Source organism: Stigmatopora argus, chromosome 11 (genome assembly GCF_051989625.1).
Source record: "Stigmatopora argus isolate UIUO_Sarg chromosome 11, RoL_Sarg_1.0, whole genome shotgun sequence".
Lineage (NCBI taxonomy): Eukaryota > Metazoa > Chordata > Actinopteri > Syngnathiformes > Syngnathidae > Stigmatopora > Stigmatopora argus.
Genome location: NC_135397.1, coordinates 17,681,024 through 17,696,718, shown reverse-complemented (window position 1 = coordinate 17,696,718; position 15,695 = coordinate 17,681,024). Strand labels below are relative to the sequence as shown.

At 44.6% G+C, this 15,695-nt stretch overlaps 1 protein-coding gene across 2 annotated transcripts in view; it reads left to right on the top strand.

Moving 5' to 3' along the window:
- polr1c (RNA polymerase I and III subunit C) overlaps positions 1-3,156 on the top strand; it is a 91,182-nt gene extending 88,026 nt beyond the window's left edge. For both annotated transcript variants that reach the window (XM_077612959.1, XM_077612961.1), the window contains one exon: positions 2,952-3,156. In XM_077612959.1, coding sequence (XP_077469085.1) covers positions 2,952-3,070 — 119 coding nt within the window. In that variant the 3' untranslated portion in view covers positions 3,071-3,156. The remainder of the gene's footprint in view (positions 1-2,951) is intronic.
- The last annotated feature ends 12,539 nt before the right edge of the window (positions 3,157-15,695 follow it).

Sequence of the window (15,695 nt, the reverse complement as noted above, 5' to 3'; positions counted from 1 at the left end):
TCTGCCGCATGAATGTCCGCCCGGGCATCTTCTTACAAAAAAGACCAGTTTCATCGCAGTTGATCACTTGTTGAGGGACAACCTGGTTGTGCGATAACGGAGGAAAGGGTGTTAATGCATTCCACCGCGGCTTTCGAGTTGGAACTTACTGGTTCTCCATGCCTCACAACCGAGTGTATCCCAGGTAGTTTTTTAAAGTTCGAACCAGCCATGACTCGCTTTGAAGGTTTCTGCCGGTGTCGAAATTTCCCCTTTTCAGCTGCTTGCTTTGCTTTCCTGTCCTCGTAGATTCCACTGTCTTTTTCGCACATTATCGACTCGGCCACGCTATCTCCCGCTAACTGTTTCTCCTTTATCCATATTAAAAAAGCCACCATCAAGTTATGAATATCACTGCGCAGCTTGGAAATGATGTTTAGTCCTTTGGTACGCTTGATACCCTTTATGGACTTTAATCCTTCTGCTTGAGGATGGTACATATTGTTGAGGCACTCCTCTCATATTGGCGAGCCAATACAAATACACCACTCATGCTTTTCTATTTCATGCTTAATGCCGATTTGCGTCATACGCTTTTTTTCTCACTACCCTTCATTGCACCGGCTTGCTTTGGACCCATTGTTTTTCCACTTAATTCTGCACTGATTAACGCAAAAATAACACGTAAAAATGCAAACTTTACGCCCTATGTGCGAAGATATCTTTACGCGACGGATATCCGGCGAGAAAGACAATGCTATTCCCATAAGCAGCCTCTCACATACTCGGCCAGCTGGTGGCCGCATCAAGAACCAGCTCATATGCTCGTATCGCCAAATTTGTCTCATATTTCAAGGCAAAAATGTTATCAAAATGTTCCTCGTATCTCAAATTTCTCGTATTTTGGGGAACTCGTATGTCAAGCAATTACTGGATACGAATTACAGAATTTACATGTAAAGTACTGCTCTACTTACGAAATATTCAATTACGAAAAAAGTTCTGTAACCAATTAATTTCTTAAGTTGAGGTACGACTGCATGTATCTTCCTGACTAACAGAAAAAAATGTTGTCCAATGACATTTATTTTGAAATTCCCCAATTTATGCAAAGTAATTGGAATACTGCAAAACAAATTTGGTATCTGGAAAGCTCTGAATGTCCTCTACAGAGCACAAAAGATGTTAATGCGATTGGATGCGCTGGGTGGGAGATATTTAGGTTTACAAACTCTACAGTGGAAAAATTGGTACTACTAGTGGTCAGGAGGATATATATGTCTGCACGTTTGCGTGCGTGCGTGTATATAAGGTTTTTTTAATAACAGTACATGACATTTATTATGTGCACTGTGGCTCTTTTGATTTACAGTGCCTTTAGCAAGTATTCGGCCACCTTAAACTTTTCAACCTTTTGCCACATTTCAGGCATTAAACAAAGATATAAAATTATTATTTTTTGTCAAGAATCAACAAGTGGGACAATCATGAAGTGGAACAAAATTTAAAATCTGAAAAGTGGGGCGTGCCATATTATTTGGCCCCTTTACTTACAGTGGAGAAAACTCACTCCATAAGTTCAGGATCTCTGAATGATCCACTCTTGACTGATGATGATAAATAGAATCGAACTGTGTGTATACTCATGTCTCCGTATAAATGCACCTGCTCTGTGATAGTCTCGGGGTTCTGTTTAAAGTCAAGAGAGCATCATGAAGACCGAGGGACATGCCAGGCTGATGTGAGGTACTGTTTTGGAAAAGTTAAAAGCCAGATTTGGATACAAAGATTTCCCAAGCTTTAAACATCTCAAGGGGCATTGTGCAAGGAATCATATTGAAATGGAAGGAGTATGAGACCATTGCAAATCTACCAAGACATACCATTCACTCTAAACTTTTACCTCGAACAAGGAGAAGACTGATCAAAGATGCAGCCAAGAGGCCCATGATCACTCCGGATGAACTGCAGGGATCTATAACTGAGGTGGGAGAGTCTGTCCATAGGACAACAATCAGTCATACACTGCACAAGTCTGGCCTTTGTGAAAGAGTGGCAAGAAAAAAGACATTTCTCAAAGATATCCATAAGTCTCATTTAAAGTTTGCCACAAAAACGTGGGAGACACACCAAACATGTGGAAGAAGGTGCTCTGGTCAGATGAAACCAAAATCGAACTTTTTGGCCATAGTGCAAAACGATATATTTGCCATAAAAGCAACACTGCTCATCACCTTGAACACAACAACCACACTGTCAAAAATGGTGATGGCAGCCTCAGGGTTTGGGCCTGCTTTTCTTCAGCAGGGAAAGGGACGATGGTTAAAATTGATGGGAAGATGAATGGAGCAAAATACAGAACCATTCTGCAAGAAAACCTTTTGGAGTTTGCAAAAGACATGAGACGAGGATGGATATTTATCTTCCCACAGTACAATAATCAAAAACATAGTCAAATCTAGAATGGATTGGTTCACAAATGAATGTATCCAGGTGTTGGAATGACTAAGTCAAAGTCCAGATCTGAATTCAATTGAGAATCTGTGGAAAGAGCTAAAAACTGCTGTTCACAAACGCTTTCCATCCAACCTCACTGAGCATGAGCTGTTTTGCAAGGAAGAATGGGCAAGAATTTCAGTCTCTAAATGTAGAAAACTGATAGAGACATACCCCAAGTGACTTGCAGCTGTAGTTGCAGCAAAAGGTGGTGCTACAAAGTAATGCAATGGGCCGAATAATATTGCATGGCCCACTTTACAGGTGTATAGGTGTTAAAAAATAATTGTTTCACTTCTTGATTGTTGATTCTTGACAAGTTTTAATTTTTTATCGTTGTTTGAAGACTGAAATGTGGCAAAAGGTTGAAAAGTTCAAGGGGGCCGAATACTTTAGCAATGCACTGTACATGTATATTTTTGAAATAATCTCTACTGATATTGAATTGTCTTTAATTTATTTTTCTTTTGAAACAGTTTCTGTGGAGTCGACAGGAATCCTGCCCCCAAATGTCCTGGTTGCAGAAAGTATCAAAGTCCTTATGGCGAAGTGTCAGAGATTCCTTAATGAACTGGACTCTTCTGATATGGAGTGAATTATTTCAAAATAATGAGGGTTCCCGTGAAATTTTATTTCTTAAACCTTGTTTGTAATTAAAATAAAATAAAAACTTTGTATTCATTTGTTTTCAACCACAAAAATATCCAATGAATTTTATGTTTAGCCACAAGGGAAATGTGACAAGGACTAGAAACCCTTCTGTATCCTTATCCTTAAACTGGTGTCGTAATACATTCGCATAGCACAGTTACGCACATGCGCAGTTGGTTATTTTTTTGCACTTAGCGTACGTAGATTGTAGTTTCATTGATTAAAATTTATAGGATTAGTGTTTTAACTCTTTTTGTAAATAACCATTTGATTACGTGCCCATTCTGTTAGGTATACATTGTATGCAATATGATGCATATATATTCCAATGTTTATTTTTTTGTTTTTTTTATTTTTTACATAAGGTTAAAGATGTATGAGTGGTTAGTGCGTCGGCCTCACAGCTCTAGGCTCCTGGGTTCAAATCCAGGTCGGTCCACCTGTGTGGAGTTTGCATGTTCTCCCCGGGTCTCCGTGGGCTTCCTCTGGGTACTCCAGTTTCCTCCCACATTCCAAAAACATGCATGGTAGGCTGATTGGACACTAAATTTCCCCTAGGTATGGGTATGAGTGTGCATGGTTGTCCATCTTCTTGTGCCCTGCGATCATCTGGCCACTGATTCAGGGTGTCCCCCGCCTCTGGCCTGGAGTCAGTTGGGATAGGCGCCAGCACCACCCGCGACCCTAATGAAGATTAAGCGGTTCAGAAACTGAATGAATGAATAAGGTTAAACCCGAGTGGTGTTCTATTGTTGGATTTCACCCTGGATTGACAATAATGAACACAATGTTCAAGCATAAGGGTGTCCATATGTGCACTTGGCACAGGACACCCTCGGCCGCATTCAATTATTGACTTTGTAGTCGTGTCATCGGACTTGCGGCCGCACGTTTTGGATACTCGGTTAGAGAGAGTGGGCGGAGCTGTCAACCGATCACTACCTGGTGGTGAGCTGGCTCTGATGATGGGGAAGGATGTCGTACCATGTTCCTCGCCTCTATTGCTGAGGTGGCAGACCAGAGCTACAGCCACAAGGTGGTGGGTGCCTGTCGTGGCGCCAACCCCAGAACCCGCTGGTGGACACTGGTGGTAAGGGATGTCCTCAGGCTGAAGGAGTCCTATCAGGCATTTTTGACCCACGGGACTCCGGAGGCAGCTGACGGGTACCAGGCGGCATGGTAAGAGTTCGGTGAGGCCATGGAACAACGACTTGGAAATTTTGGTTCACCATCTGACGTCTCAGGAGGGGATATCCGTGCACCATCAACACAGTCTATAATGGGGCTTGGGCGCTGCTTACCTGAATCGGTAATCATTTGAAGACCAACTCCCCTGACACGTCTTCCCATGAGAAAGCAGAGCAGGGGGCTTTGGGATGGACTCTGATCAGTTGTGTCAAAGCTGGGTTGCCTCGACAATAATCTTCATACAGAGGAAGCAGCAAAACACATGGTAGTTTTTGACTCCCGGCCGAAGGAGGTTATCTGGAAGGGAGGCCCCATTTCGACCGCTCTCAAAATGGTCGCTGCTCGCTCTGCTTCCTTTGTTCTTGGCTAGCCCCCACCCTTCCTAAGAAGGGGGCAGCGGACGGACAGAGCTAGCGTCCACGCCGAGGTCCCCCAACCAGATACGCCGTCCGCTCGGTCGGTGATGGTATTTAATAGAAGTTAGGCGGAGACAAACTTTAGGCGGGAACACGAAAGGGGTGTGTTATATACAAAGTGATGACAGGCCTTGACCTGTAGGTGTCAGTAAAAATTCTATTCTAGTGACTAAATTCATGAGTGCAGAAGGGTGCAAGATTAAATATAAGAATACAATTCATATTTCACAAGTGGGGTCGAAGTCACTGAGGTGGTTAAAAAGCTCTTTGGTGCCAAGGCCCCGGGGGTGGATAAGATCCGCCTGGAGTTTCCAAACGCTCTGGATGTTGTGGAGCTGTCTTGGGTGACATGCCTTTGCCACCTCGCGTGGACATTGGGGACAGTGCCTCTGGATTGGCAGACAGGGGTGGTGGTTCCCCTTTTTAAAAAAGGGGGACTGGAGGGTGTGTTCCAATTATAGGAGAAACACACTCAGCTTCCGCAGGAAGGTCTATTCTGGGGTACTGTAGAGGAGGGTCCACTGGGAGGTCGAATCTTGGATTCAAAAGGAGCAGTGTGATTTCGTTCTGGCCATGGAACAATGGATCAGCTCTACACCCTCAGCGGGTTTCTCGGGGGGAGGGGGGCATCGGCATTTGCCCAACCAGTCTACGCATGCTTTATGGACTAGAATGCATTCGACCGTGTCTCCCAGAACCCCTGATGGGGGGGTCTCGTCTGGGTAGCCGGCACCAAGTCGGATCCATTTCCAGTGGGGGTTGGACTCCAACAGGGCTGCCCTGTCAGCGATTCTGTTCATAACTTTTATGGACAAAATATCTATACATACACAAAGAGTGGTGCTGCAACAGTAGGATCATTAACACTCACCGTTCTCCTGATTTAGAGCTCTTGGCAGTTCTGTGCAGGCCCTTCTATCTACCAAGGGCGCTAACGGTAGTCATTGTAATGGCTCTTTACATCCTACTGGATGCTAACGTTAGCACAGCACTTAGCCTCCTGCTAGCGATGGTAAACAAACAGCAGTTTGTCCACCCCTATGGAGTCCTTATCGTTGCCGGTGACTTCAACAAAGCATGTTTAAAGACTGTTCTGCCTAAGACCAGGGGTGTCAAACTCATTTTCACAGAGGGCCACATCAGCATAATGGCTGTCCTCAAAGGGCCAGATGTAACTTATAAATGTAAAATAATGTAAAAAAAACGTAACTACTCCATGGTAAATAACTGAATTTATTACTTATTTAAGTCATGAGTATTAGTTACATTGAAAAAAATGTTTGCTTGTTATTCTGTTATAACATATATCCTTATAATTTGTCAGCATATGAAACCCACATGACTCCTTCAATCATGGATCAAATATCAGGGTGAATATCCAAGTGAATTAAGAGAAATTAACATTCATAACTCAGAAAAATAACAATAAATAATATATTAAAATGGGCTGTTGTAAAATCAACAACTGTAAGTGTATGACATGTTGCATTCAAAAAAGGCTGCACATAGCCTTGAAATAAAATGAATGAAATGAACTTTAACTTTGAAATATTTTTTAACTTTAAACGTTTTGGCATCCAACAAATAGTTTGATTACAATTATTTGTCTGCATATACACATTAAACCTGAAACAAAATAAAAGTTGACTCAGTTCACTATTACCGTATTTTCACGCCTATAAGGCGCGCATAAAAGTCAAAAATTTTCTCCAAAATAGACAGGGCGCCTTATAATGCGGAGCGCCCTTTGTGAGCGCCGCCAAGCGGCACCGAGCGGGAGCGCTCGTGGGGGCGCCGAGCGGCTGGCGATAGCGCTGGCTACCGGAAGCAGCTTATTTCCGGGTTTGGGTGCGCAGTGACTGCTGGGAAATATAGTTCTTCCTCGCTACACCCACACGCTAAAAACATGTTTTAAAAAGGCAACGGAAGCAAAACTGAGTTCGGTTGTACTTTATTTAGACATTTTACAATTTACTCAAGTCATCACCTTCAAATCCCTCAAACTCCTCATCTTCTGTGTCAGAATTAAACAATTACTCAAACGAGCCTTCCAAATAGCCCCCCCCCCCCCCTCCTTCGTTCTCAGAGTCACCGTCATTTCCATGTGGCTCCTTAGAAATTATGCCGGCTTTGGCAAAAGCTCGAACAACCGTGCAAGCAGACACGTTCGCCCAGGCGGCAACGATCTATTGACAAATCGTAGCGTAAGAAGCCCGGCGCTGCCTGCCACTTTTCGTGAAGCTGTGTTCGCCAGCGATCATCCACTGCTCCCACGCCGCTCGTAACTTTGATTTGAAAGCCCGGTTTATGCCGATGTCCAGCGGCTGTAATTCTTTGGTCAAGCCTCGGGAATGACGGCAAGCTCTGAGTTAGTTTTCATGATCTGGTTTTTAACCGTTGCTGTGAGATGAGCACGCATAGAGTTGAAAATCAAAACAGACGGCGAGCCGTGAAAAAATCCATCTGCTCGCTTGACATATACGTCACGAACGCCGCCGAGACTGGTTACGTGATGTATACTCAGCAACGGTTAAAAACCAGATCATGAAAACTAACTCAGAGCTTGCTGTCATTCCCGGAGGCTTGACCAAAGAATTACAGCCGCTGGACATCGGCATCAACCGGGCTTTCAAATCAAAGTTACGAGCGGCGTGGGAGCAGTGGATGATCGCTGGCGAACACAGCTTCACGAAAAGTGGCAGGCAGCGCTGGGCTTCTTACGCTACGATTTGTCAATGGATCGTTGCCGCCTGGGCGAATGTGTCCGCTTGCACGGTTGTTCGAGCTTTTGCCAAAGCCGGCATAATTTCTAAGGAGCCACATGGAAATTACGGTGACTCTGAGAACAAATAGAGGGGGAGACCCGGTTATTTGGAAGGCTCGTTCGGGCAATTGTTTAATTCTGACACAGAAGATGAGGAGTTTGAGGGATTTGAAGGTGATGATGACTTGAATAAATTGTAAAATGTCCAAATAAAGCACTACCAAACTCAGTTTTGCTTCCGTTGCCTTTTTAAAGCGTGTTTTTAGCGTGTGGGTGTAGCGCCCAAGAACTATATTTCCCAGCAGTCACTGCGCACCGGAACCCGGAAATAAGGTGCTTCCGGTAGCCAGCGCTATTGCGTTTCGATGTTAATCCATATAAAATATATAATATATATGCGTCTAATGAAATGGTGCGTGCTTTGTGTCTAAAATACAGAAATAGCACTATTTCATATACTCGTTTGGAACTCTTTTTCACATTTTTGTATGAACAGAAACTCTTATTTTAGGAACAACGTTCCTCACAACTGACCGATCACAAATTCAGACGCTTAGGAGGTGCTCTTTCTCTCACTGGGTACCTGCCCCCAAGCACCTCTGGGGAACTGACTGCTCAGTTGTCAGGTGTAACTGTCTTGTCACAGGCCACTGAGCCTGGTCAAGGTGTTACATGTGTCTCTAGTCTGCATATGTTTCAATGGTCCGAGTCTCTTTTCCACTGTTCCTTTTGTCCACCTCTCCTATCCTCCACGGAAATTCCGGATCAGGACTGAGTCACCCTCAGACAGATGTCTCAGCTTGGAGGCGGTTTTATCATGATAGTCTTTCTGCTTTTGTTGTTTTGCTTCTACCACTCGAGCGAGATCTGGTTTCAGTAAGCTGAACCTGGTCCTGTTTTGAGGTTTGAGAAACAGTTCAGCTGGTGCACATCCTGTAACACTGTGTGGTGTACTCCTGTATGACATCAGGAAGTTAGCTAGCCTGTGCTGCATTGTTATTGTGACATTTTGTTTCTTTTCCTCGAGCACTTGTTTCAGCAGTGATGCTTTCACTGTCTGAACTGCTGGCTCTGCAGCTCCATTGGAAGGGGGATGGTAAGCTGGTACCAAAGTCTGTTTTATTCCGTTGCTCAGCAGGAATGTCTTGTACTCCTGCGAAGTGAATTGAGGACCGTTGTCAGAAACAATCTCCTCAGGAAGACCGTAGGAAGAAAAGATGTTCCGCAACACCTCAATCATTTTGGCTGCTGTGGTTGTTGGCATGACCTCAAGCCATTTTGAATAACTGACCACTAATACTAAAAAGTGGTGTTGATCTTTCTCTGCAAAGTCAATATGTATTCGCTGCCAAACTCTAGTCGGCCACTGCCAGCAGTGAAGAGGGGCTGCTGCTGGTAGTTTCCTCACACTCTGACAGGCCTCACATTGTTGTACTGTATGTTCTATTTCACTGTCCAGCTGCGGCCACCACAAGTAGCTCCTGGCCAAGGCCTTCATCCTGCATCCTCCAGGGTGGCCTTGGTGAAGATCATGCAGTAGTCGCTCTCGGTGTGCTGGTGGAATTATAACTCGAATTCCCTACAATATGCAACCTTGTTCCACAGACAGTTCATTTTTCCGGGAAAAGTATGGTTTCAGTCTCTCGTCCTTGTTATGACTTGGCCATCCAGACCAAGTCAACTCCAGTACTTTGCATAGGACTGGGTCCTTGAGAGTGCTCTGTGCGATCTCTGTAGCCTGCACGGGAAGCTCATCCACCACTGAGAAATAAAATATGTTGTTTTCCTCCACTGTATTATCCTTTTCCTTCCCCGGCAGTCTAGATAACGCATCTGCGTTGGCATTTTCTGCTGACGTTCTGTACTCTATACTGTAGTCATAAGCCATCAGTCTCAGCGCCCAGCGCTGCATTCGCAGGGCAGTTAAAGTGGGGATTTCAGAATTGGGTCCTAAAATGGCAAGAAGGGGCTTGTAATAATAATAATAATCGGACATAGGCCCTGTCGTCATCATCAACAACAAAAAGCCTACTTGTCATCACACCCAGAAACTGCGTATGACGAAATTGGTGGTGCTTCTCCATAAGCTGCGTTTACTCGGCAAAAGACCTAAATAAGTGATAGTTACGGACTTGTAATTTGGCATTCTGCTGTTATGGATACAGGTCACTTACCTCTCACTGTCTTTCACTTACCTTCAGTCAGCTAGTAGGAGGCAGATCACCACCCAAATATCTTTTCATATTACCTCAGAAGGGAATGTGTGTTGTGTTACCGCAAATTTAGAGTTCTGATGGATGTGGGGAAAAAACTGTCCTTAAGCCTATTTGTCCGTACTTTGTGGGACCTATAGCGTCTGGCAGAGGGCAGCAGCTGGAACAGATTGTGACCAGGGTGGTAAGGGTCCCCTATGATGTTCCTGGCTCTGCTGAGGTAACGAGGGCTGGCAATGTCTTCCAGTGAGGGCAGAGAGCAGCCGACAATCCTCTGGCAGTGTTAGTCACTTTCTGCATGGCCTTTTTGTCTGCCGCCGTGCTTCCAGCATACCACACTGTGATGCAGTACACCAGGATGCTCTCTACAGTAGTTCTATAGAAGGTTATCAGAAGCTTGGTGCCCAAGTTGTTCTTCCTAAGTACCCTGAGGAAATGGAGTCGTCTCTGAGCATTTCTTCACTACTGCCGTGATGTTTGTAGACCATGAGAGCTTATCCGTGACGTGGACCCCAGGAATTTAAAGGACTGGACCCTGTCTACACATACTCCATTTATGAGGAGTGGGGCCAGATCTGCGCCGTGTTTGCGAAAGTCCAGGATTATTTCTTTAGTTTTCGTGGTGTTCAGTGTGAGATTGTTCACCGAGCACCAAGAATACAGTTTGTTGACCTCATCTCTGTAGGCCGACTCATCCCCTCCTGAGATGAGTCCGACCACAGTGGTGTCGTCAGCGAATTTGATGATGGCGTTAGACTGGTGGGTGGGTGTACAGTCGTATGTGTACAGGGAGTACAGAAAAGGACTCAGTACACAGCCTTTAGGGGAGCCAGTGCTCAGTGTAATGGAGGAAGAGAGGTGGGGACCAAGTCTAACAGTTTGTGGACGGTTGGTTAAGAAGTTCTTAATCCAGCAGCAGATGGAAGAGGATAGTCCAAGGTGGGAGAGTTTGTCAGTTAGAATCTCCGCTTTTATGGTGTTGAAGGCTGAGCTATAGTCAATGAAGAGCATCCTCACGTAGTTCCCAAGGTGTTCCAGGTGGCTCAGTACTGTATGTAGAGCAATGGCAATAGCATCCTCAGTGGACCTGTTTGCTCTATAAGCAAACTGGTGAGGGTCAATTGAGGGAGGGATTGTATTCCTGATATGGTGGGCTACCAACTTTTCAAACACTTCATGATCACAGGCGTGAGTGCAACAGGCCTATAATCATTCATGCTGTCAATGGTTGGCTTTTTGGGGACAGGGATAATGGTGGCAGATTTCAGACAGGATGGAATGATGGATTGTTGCAGGGAACAATTGAAAATTGTTGTGAAGACTCCAGCCAGCTGGTCAGCACAGGCTTTAAGCACCTTCCCAGGTACTCCGTCTGGGCCAGCAGCCTTCCTGGTGTTCACAGACCGCATTACCAGTCTCACTTCCTGTTCCCGGAACTTCAGTGTATAAAGTTCAGTGTATTTGTTATTAAACTGAACTTGCGGCCATATAAATATTTATGAAATCTGGTCACGCTAAAAATTATAGTCAAAGCCTCTTTCTCTAACTGTATTTACTTTCTGCCTCTGTCAATGTACGCAAATGCGATCGGTTTCTCATCCCCATTTTCCATTATGTGAGACATGACCGCCCCTATCCCATAAGGGGATGCATCTGAAGCTAATCTCAGGGGTTTCTTGAGGGGGGTTATAGTGAACTACTACTGAGTTTTTTTACTAACTGTTCTTTTGCATCTTTGAATGCTGCTGCACATTCAGGAGTCCATTTCCACTCAACTTCCTTCTTTAGCAGTTGATGTAGCGGCTCCAGCACCGTCGACAGGTCTTTCATGAACCGACCATAATAGTTTAATAGTCCTAGGAAAGACCTTAGCTCTGTGACGTTTGTAGACTGGGGTGCATTAACGATGGCTGCAACTTTTGTCTCAGTGGGGTGCAGTCCCTCTTTATCTTTCAGATGCCCCAGGTATTCTACTTTCTCCTGCATGAAGCCACATTTTGCTCTTTTCACTCTCACCCCATAGCTCTCCAGGCAGCTCAGTACCTCCTCCAGATTCCTCAGGTGTTCAGCTCTTGTTTTCCCTGTGACCAATATGTCATCCAAAAAACAGGTCACGTGATCCGAGCCTTGGAGGATCTGGTCCATCACATTCTGAAACATAGAAGGCGCACTGGACACTCCGTATGAAAGTCTATGGTACACATACAGTCCTTTGTGAGTATTTTTTGTCAAATACTTTTCTGAGTCTTTTTCTAACTCCAGCTGTTGGTAAGCATGTGACAAGTCAAACTTGCTGAAAAGAGTGCCTCCAGCTAGGGTGGCAAAGAGGTCTTCAACGTTTGGTGGTAGAGAGGTCTCCTCTTCCACACTCTGATTTACTGTGACCTTATAGTCTCCGCAGATACGAATCGACTTGTCTGCTTTGGGTACCGCTACTATTGGCGCGGCCCACTGACTATGTTCTATCTTTGAGATAATGCCAGCTTTTTTTAGGTGATTTAACTCGTTCTCAACTGCATTCTTTAGTGCATAAGGCACTGATCTGGCCTTCCTGAAGACCGGTTTGGTATTTGGATTTACTGTAATGTTGGCCTTAAAATCACGAATAGTGCCTAGCTCCCCAGAAAACACTGCTTTGTGTCTTTGCAACACTGCCTCCACATCTGCGTTGTTACAGCCCCCTGCTGGTATAACTGAGAAGATGCTTGCCCAGTCTAGTTTGAATCTTGTGAGCCAGTTACAGCCAAGGAGGGCTGGTCTGTTACCTTTTACGATCACTAGTTGTAGATCACCACTCTGGTTTCCATATTTTGCCTTAACAGTCACTTGTCCCATCAAGGGAATGTTCTCCCCGGAAAAGGTTGACGGCTGCAATTTACTTACTTTCAATGGCAGATGAGCGAGATGCTTCTTATACACTATCGCACTATATTACCCAATGGCCACTAGGTGGCGGTGCTTAAACACCTGTATAACCTAATGCAACTAAACAGTTATAGTATCAATATACTACAACTCCTTCAGAAACGCTACTTCCGAAAAGGACTTGGAACCTAGAAAGCTAGCTTTCAATGCTGCATTGATTTTGGCGGTGGATTTCGTTAACAGACTCTGCTGCAACCGCAATTTGCCTTTTAATTCTTGTGAAAGTTCTTGTTTTTCTTGTAGACCAGTTTTGCCGTACCGAGCTCCGTGTTTCGTGTCAAAATGCAGATGTAAGTTGTATTCTTTGATAACCGACACCGCCTCGTGACACAAAAGACACCGTTTTTTCACCTTGAAGCACAAACAAGTACTCGCCTTCCCATCGTTTTTTAAATAGTCTCCCGTCTGCATCAACTTCCCTCTTCTTGGACATTTTGGGATAATTTATTCACGGATAAGCTCTCCTGGTCTACAAACACCACAGTAGTGAAGAAGGCCCAGAAACGACTCCATTTCCTCAGGGTACTCAGGAGGAACAACTTGAACACTAAGCTTCTGGTAACCTTCTATAGAGCCACTGTGGAGAGCATCCTGGCATACTGCATCACAATGTGGTACGCTGGAAGCACGTTAGCAGACAAAAAGGCCATGCAGAAAGTGATTAACACTGCCCAAAAGATCGTCGGCTGCTCTCTGACCTCACTGGAAAACATTGCCAGCCCTTGATACCTCAGCAGAGCCAGGAACATCATCGGGGACCCATACCACCCTGGTCACAATCTGTTCCAGCTGCTGCCCTCTGGCAGATGCTATAGGTCCCACAAAGTACGGACAAATAGGCTTAAGGACAGTTTTTCCCCACATCCATCAGGACTCTAAACTTGCGGTAACACGACACACAATCCTTTCTGCGTAATAACTTTGGGGTGAGGTAACATGAATAGATGTTGGGTGGTGATCTGCCTCCTACTGGCTTACTGAAGGTAAGTGAAACACAGTGAGAGGTAAGTGATCTGCCCAGAAGGTGATGCGATATATCCATCACGGCAAAATGCCAAATTACGAGTCCGAAATTATCACTTATTTGGGTCTTTTGCCGGGAAAACGCACCTTATGGAGAAGCACTACCAATTTTGTCATACGCAGTTTCTGGGTATGATGACAATTAGGCTTTTTGTCAAGTCAATGATGATGACAAAGCCTATGTCCGATTATTATTATTATTATTAGTATTCGCCTTGTATTTGTGCCTATTGTTAAATAAATATGTATATGTTACCTGGTTTGTCTTTTCATCCATAAAATTTACCGCATCTTCTCAAAATTCTGACAAGCTAGTCGAAAAATAGAGCGGCACCCTCTAATTGAACGGCACTACAGGGGAAAGTTTGAAAAATAGAACGGCATGTCGTTGAAAGAGGTTTTACGGTATATATGAAAATGTAAATACATTAAATACTGTACTCACAGTGAAAATAGTTCCTCTCCACTAGAGTTTAATTTAAAAAAAAACAGGTTAATGGGAGTTTTTTTTAGTCCAAGTACTTGAAGGGGAGCCCTCTTACAGCAAGGTACAGCTTTGCCTTTGTTGATGGAACAGTTTGTGAAGGCTTTTGTTATCCAGGCTTTCCGGTTGCTCATCCGCTATACAGGCAGCAAGGCTTTGTTCTCAGTTGTATTAAGTTAATTTTGTCCTCTTGTGGCCACGTGTGGTCTACATTAGCCACACTATTCAAGGCATTATTGTGCTCGCCTGATTAAGCGCGGGCTGTAGTTTGACCACCTCTGCTCTAGGTGATAAATATTCGCTCCAAAATGGGTAGATTCAAGTGAAGTTGCATGTTGTGATGCATGAAGTTGTGAACAGTGAAGAACACTGAATAATACCCTGAACAACGTCTCATGTGTAAGGGTTGAAACTTTGCTGCTATGTTGAGGCATGGGAAGTCTCATGTCTCAACTCACTGATTCCACGTTTTGACCTATGGTGGTGTTGTGATGCAAATAAATTATACAAGCAGAGGGGCTTGCTTGTATGTGGACGTCGTCCCACCTGCTTGGGCGAGGTTGTTATTGCGTGTATTTTGGTAGTCTATTTGTGTAAGGAACCCATGAATGGGTGGCACAGGAATGCCAGATTTAAATAATGCAGCTGACCTGAACCAATTGCCTGAATCAAACCATGAGGCACGTGCCTTTTGCCAGAAGCCGCTGCCACATTCAAAATCCTCTTTCAGAAGAAAACAGTCTTCTCTGGTCTGGAGAGGCGTGTGAGTGGGCCACATTTTTTTACTGCATCAGCAGATCTCATGTGCGTAGAAAAAAACAGCTCAACTCAGTGAGACTGTACTGCAAAATGCTTTAAATGGAAGCTTGGGGAAATTCCAACTTTTCTGGCGCGCATACAAACACAATCTGTCACGCCGAAGCAGATTCACTGATGGGTCTTCTGTGTTGCGTGGACGCGCTCGACTTCTCTGACAATTAACCAGATCCCTGATCTGTTGATCGTGCAAACACTACACTAAACACTCACCGTATTATGGTTCCACAAAGCGCATGCACTCAACAATGTAACAGTTATTTGGAATGCTGTGTTCAGAGTTCCGTACTGTGAGAAATTCTAATAATTTTGCTGCTTTACTGTCTTTTTTGATTGCATTTTGGTATTTCTTATTATATTATTATTATATGGTATTTCTTTAATATACTTTGCTTTTGTACTTTATGCTTTTTGCTTTGTTGTTCTGCGGCCTTTGCGACTCGGCACCACCCGTCGCGTGGCTTGGTTTCTTTGTGCTAGTCCTAGACGTCTTTGGAGCCGTTCAGCCGTGCCTCCTCAGCTGTAAGCCGTGGACGATAGTGCCGGGAGAAGAGGCAGGACTCCAGACCGAGCATTCCACCATTGTTATCGGAGCGTGAGATCTCTCCCCGGTCAGATCGAGGAGCTACCGGTGCTTGCCCCCCACCGGCCTCTCCGCTGCTGCTGATTAGGAGGATGTAGGCAAAGAAGATGATCTTTAAAACCTCCAGACTGCTGAGGGACTGTGTGGTAACGTCAGT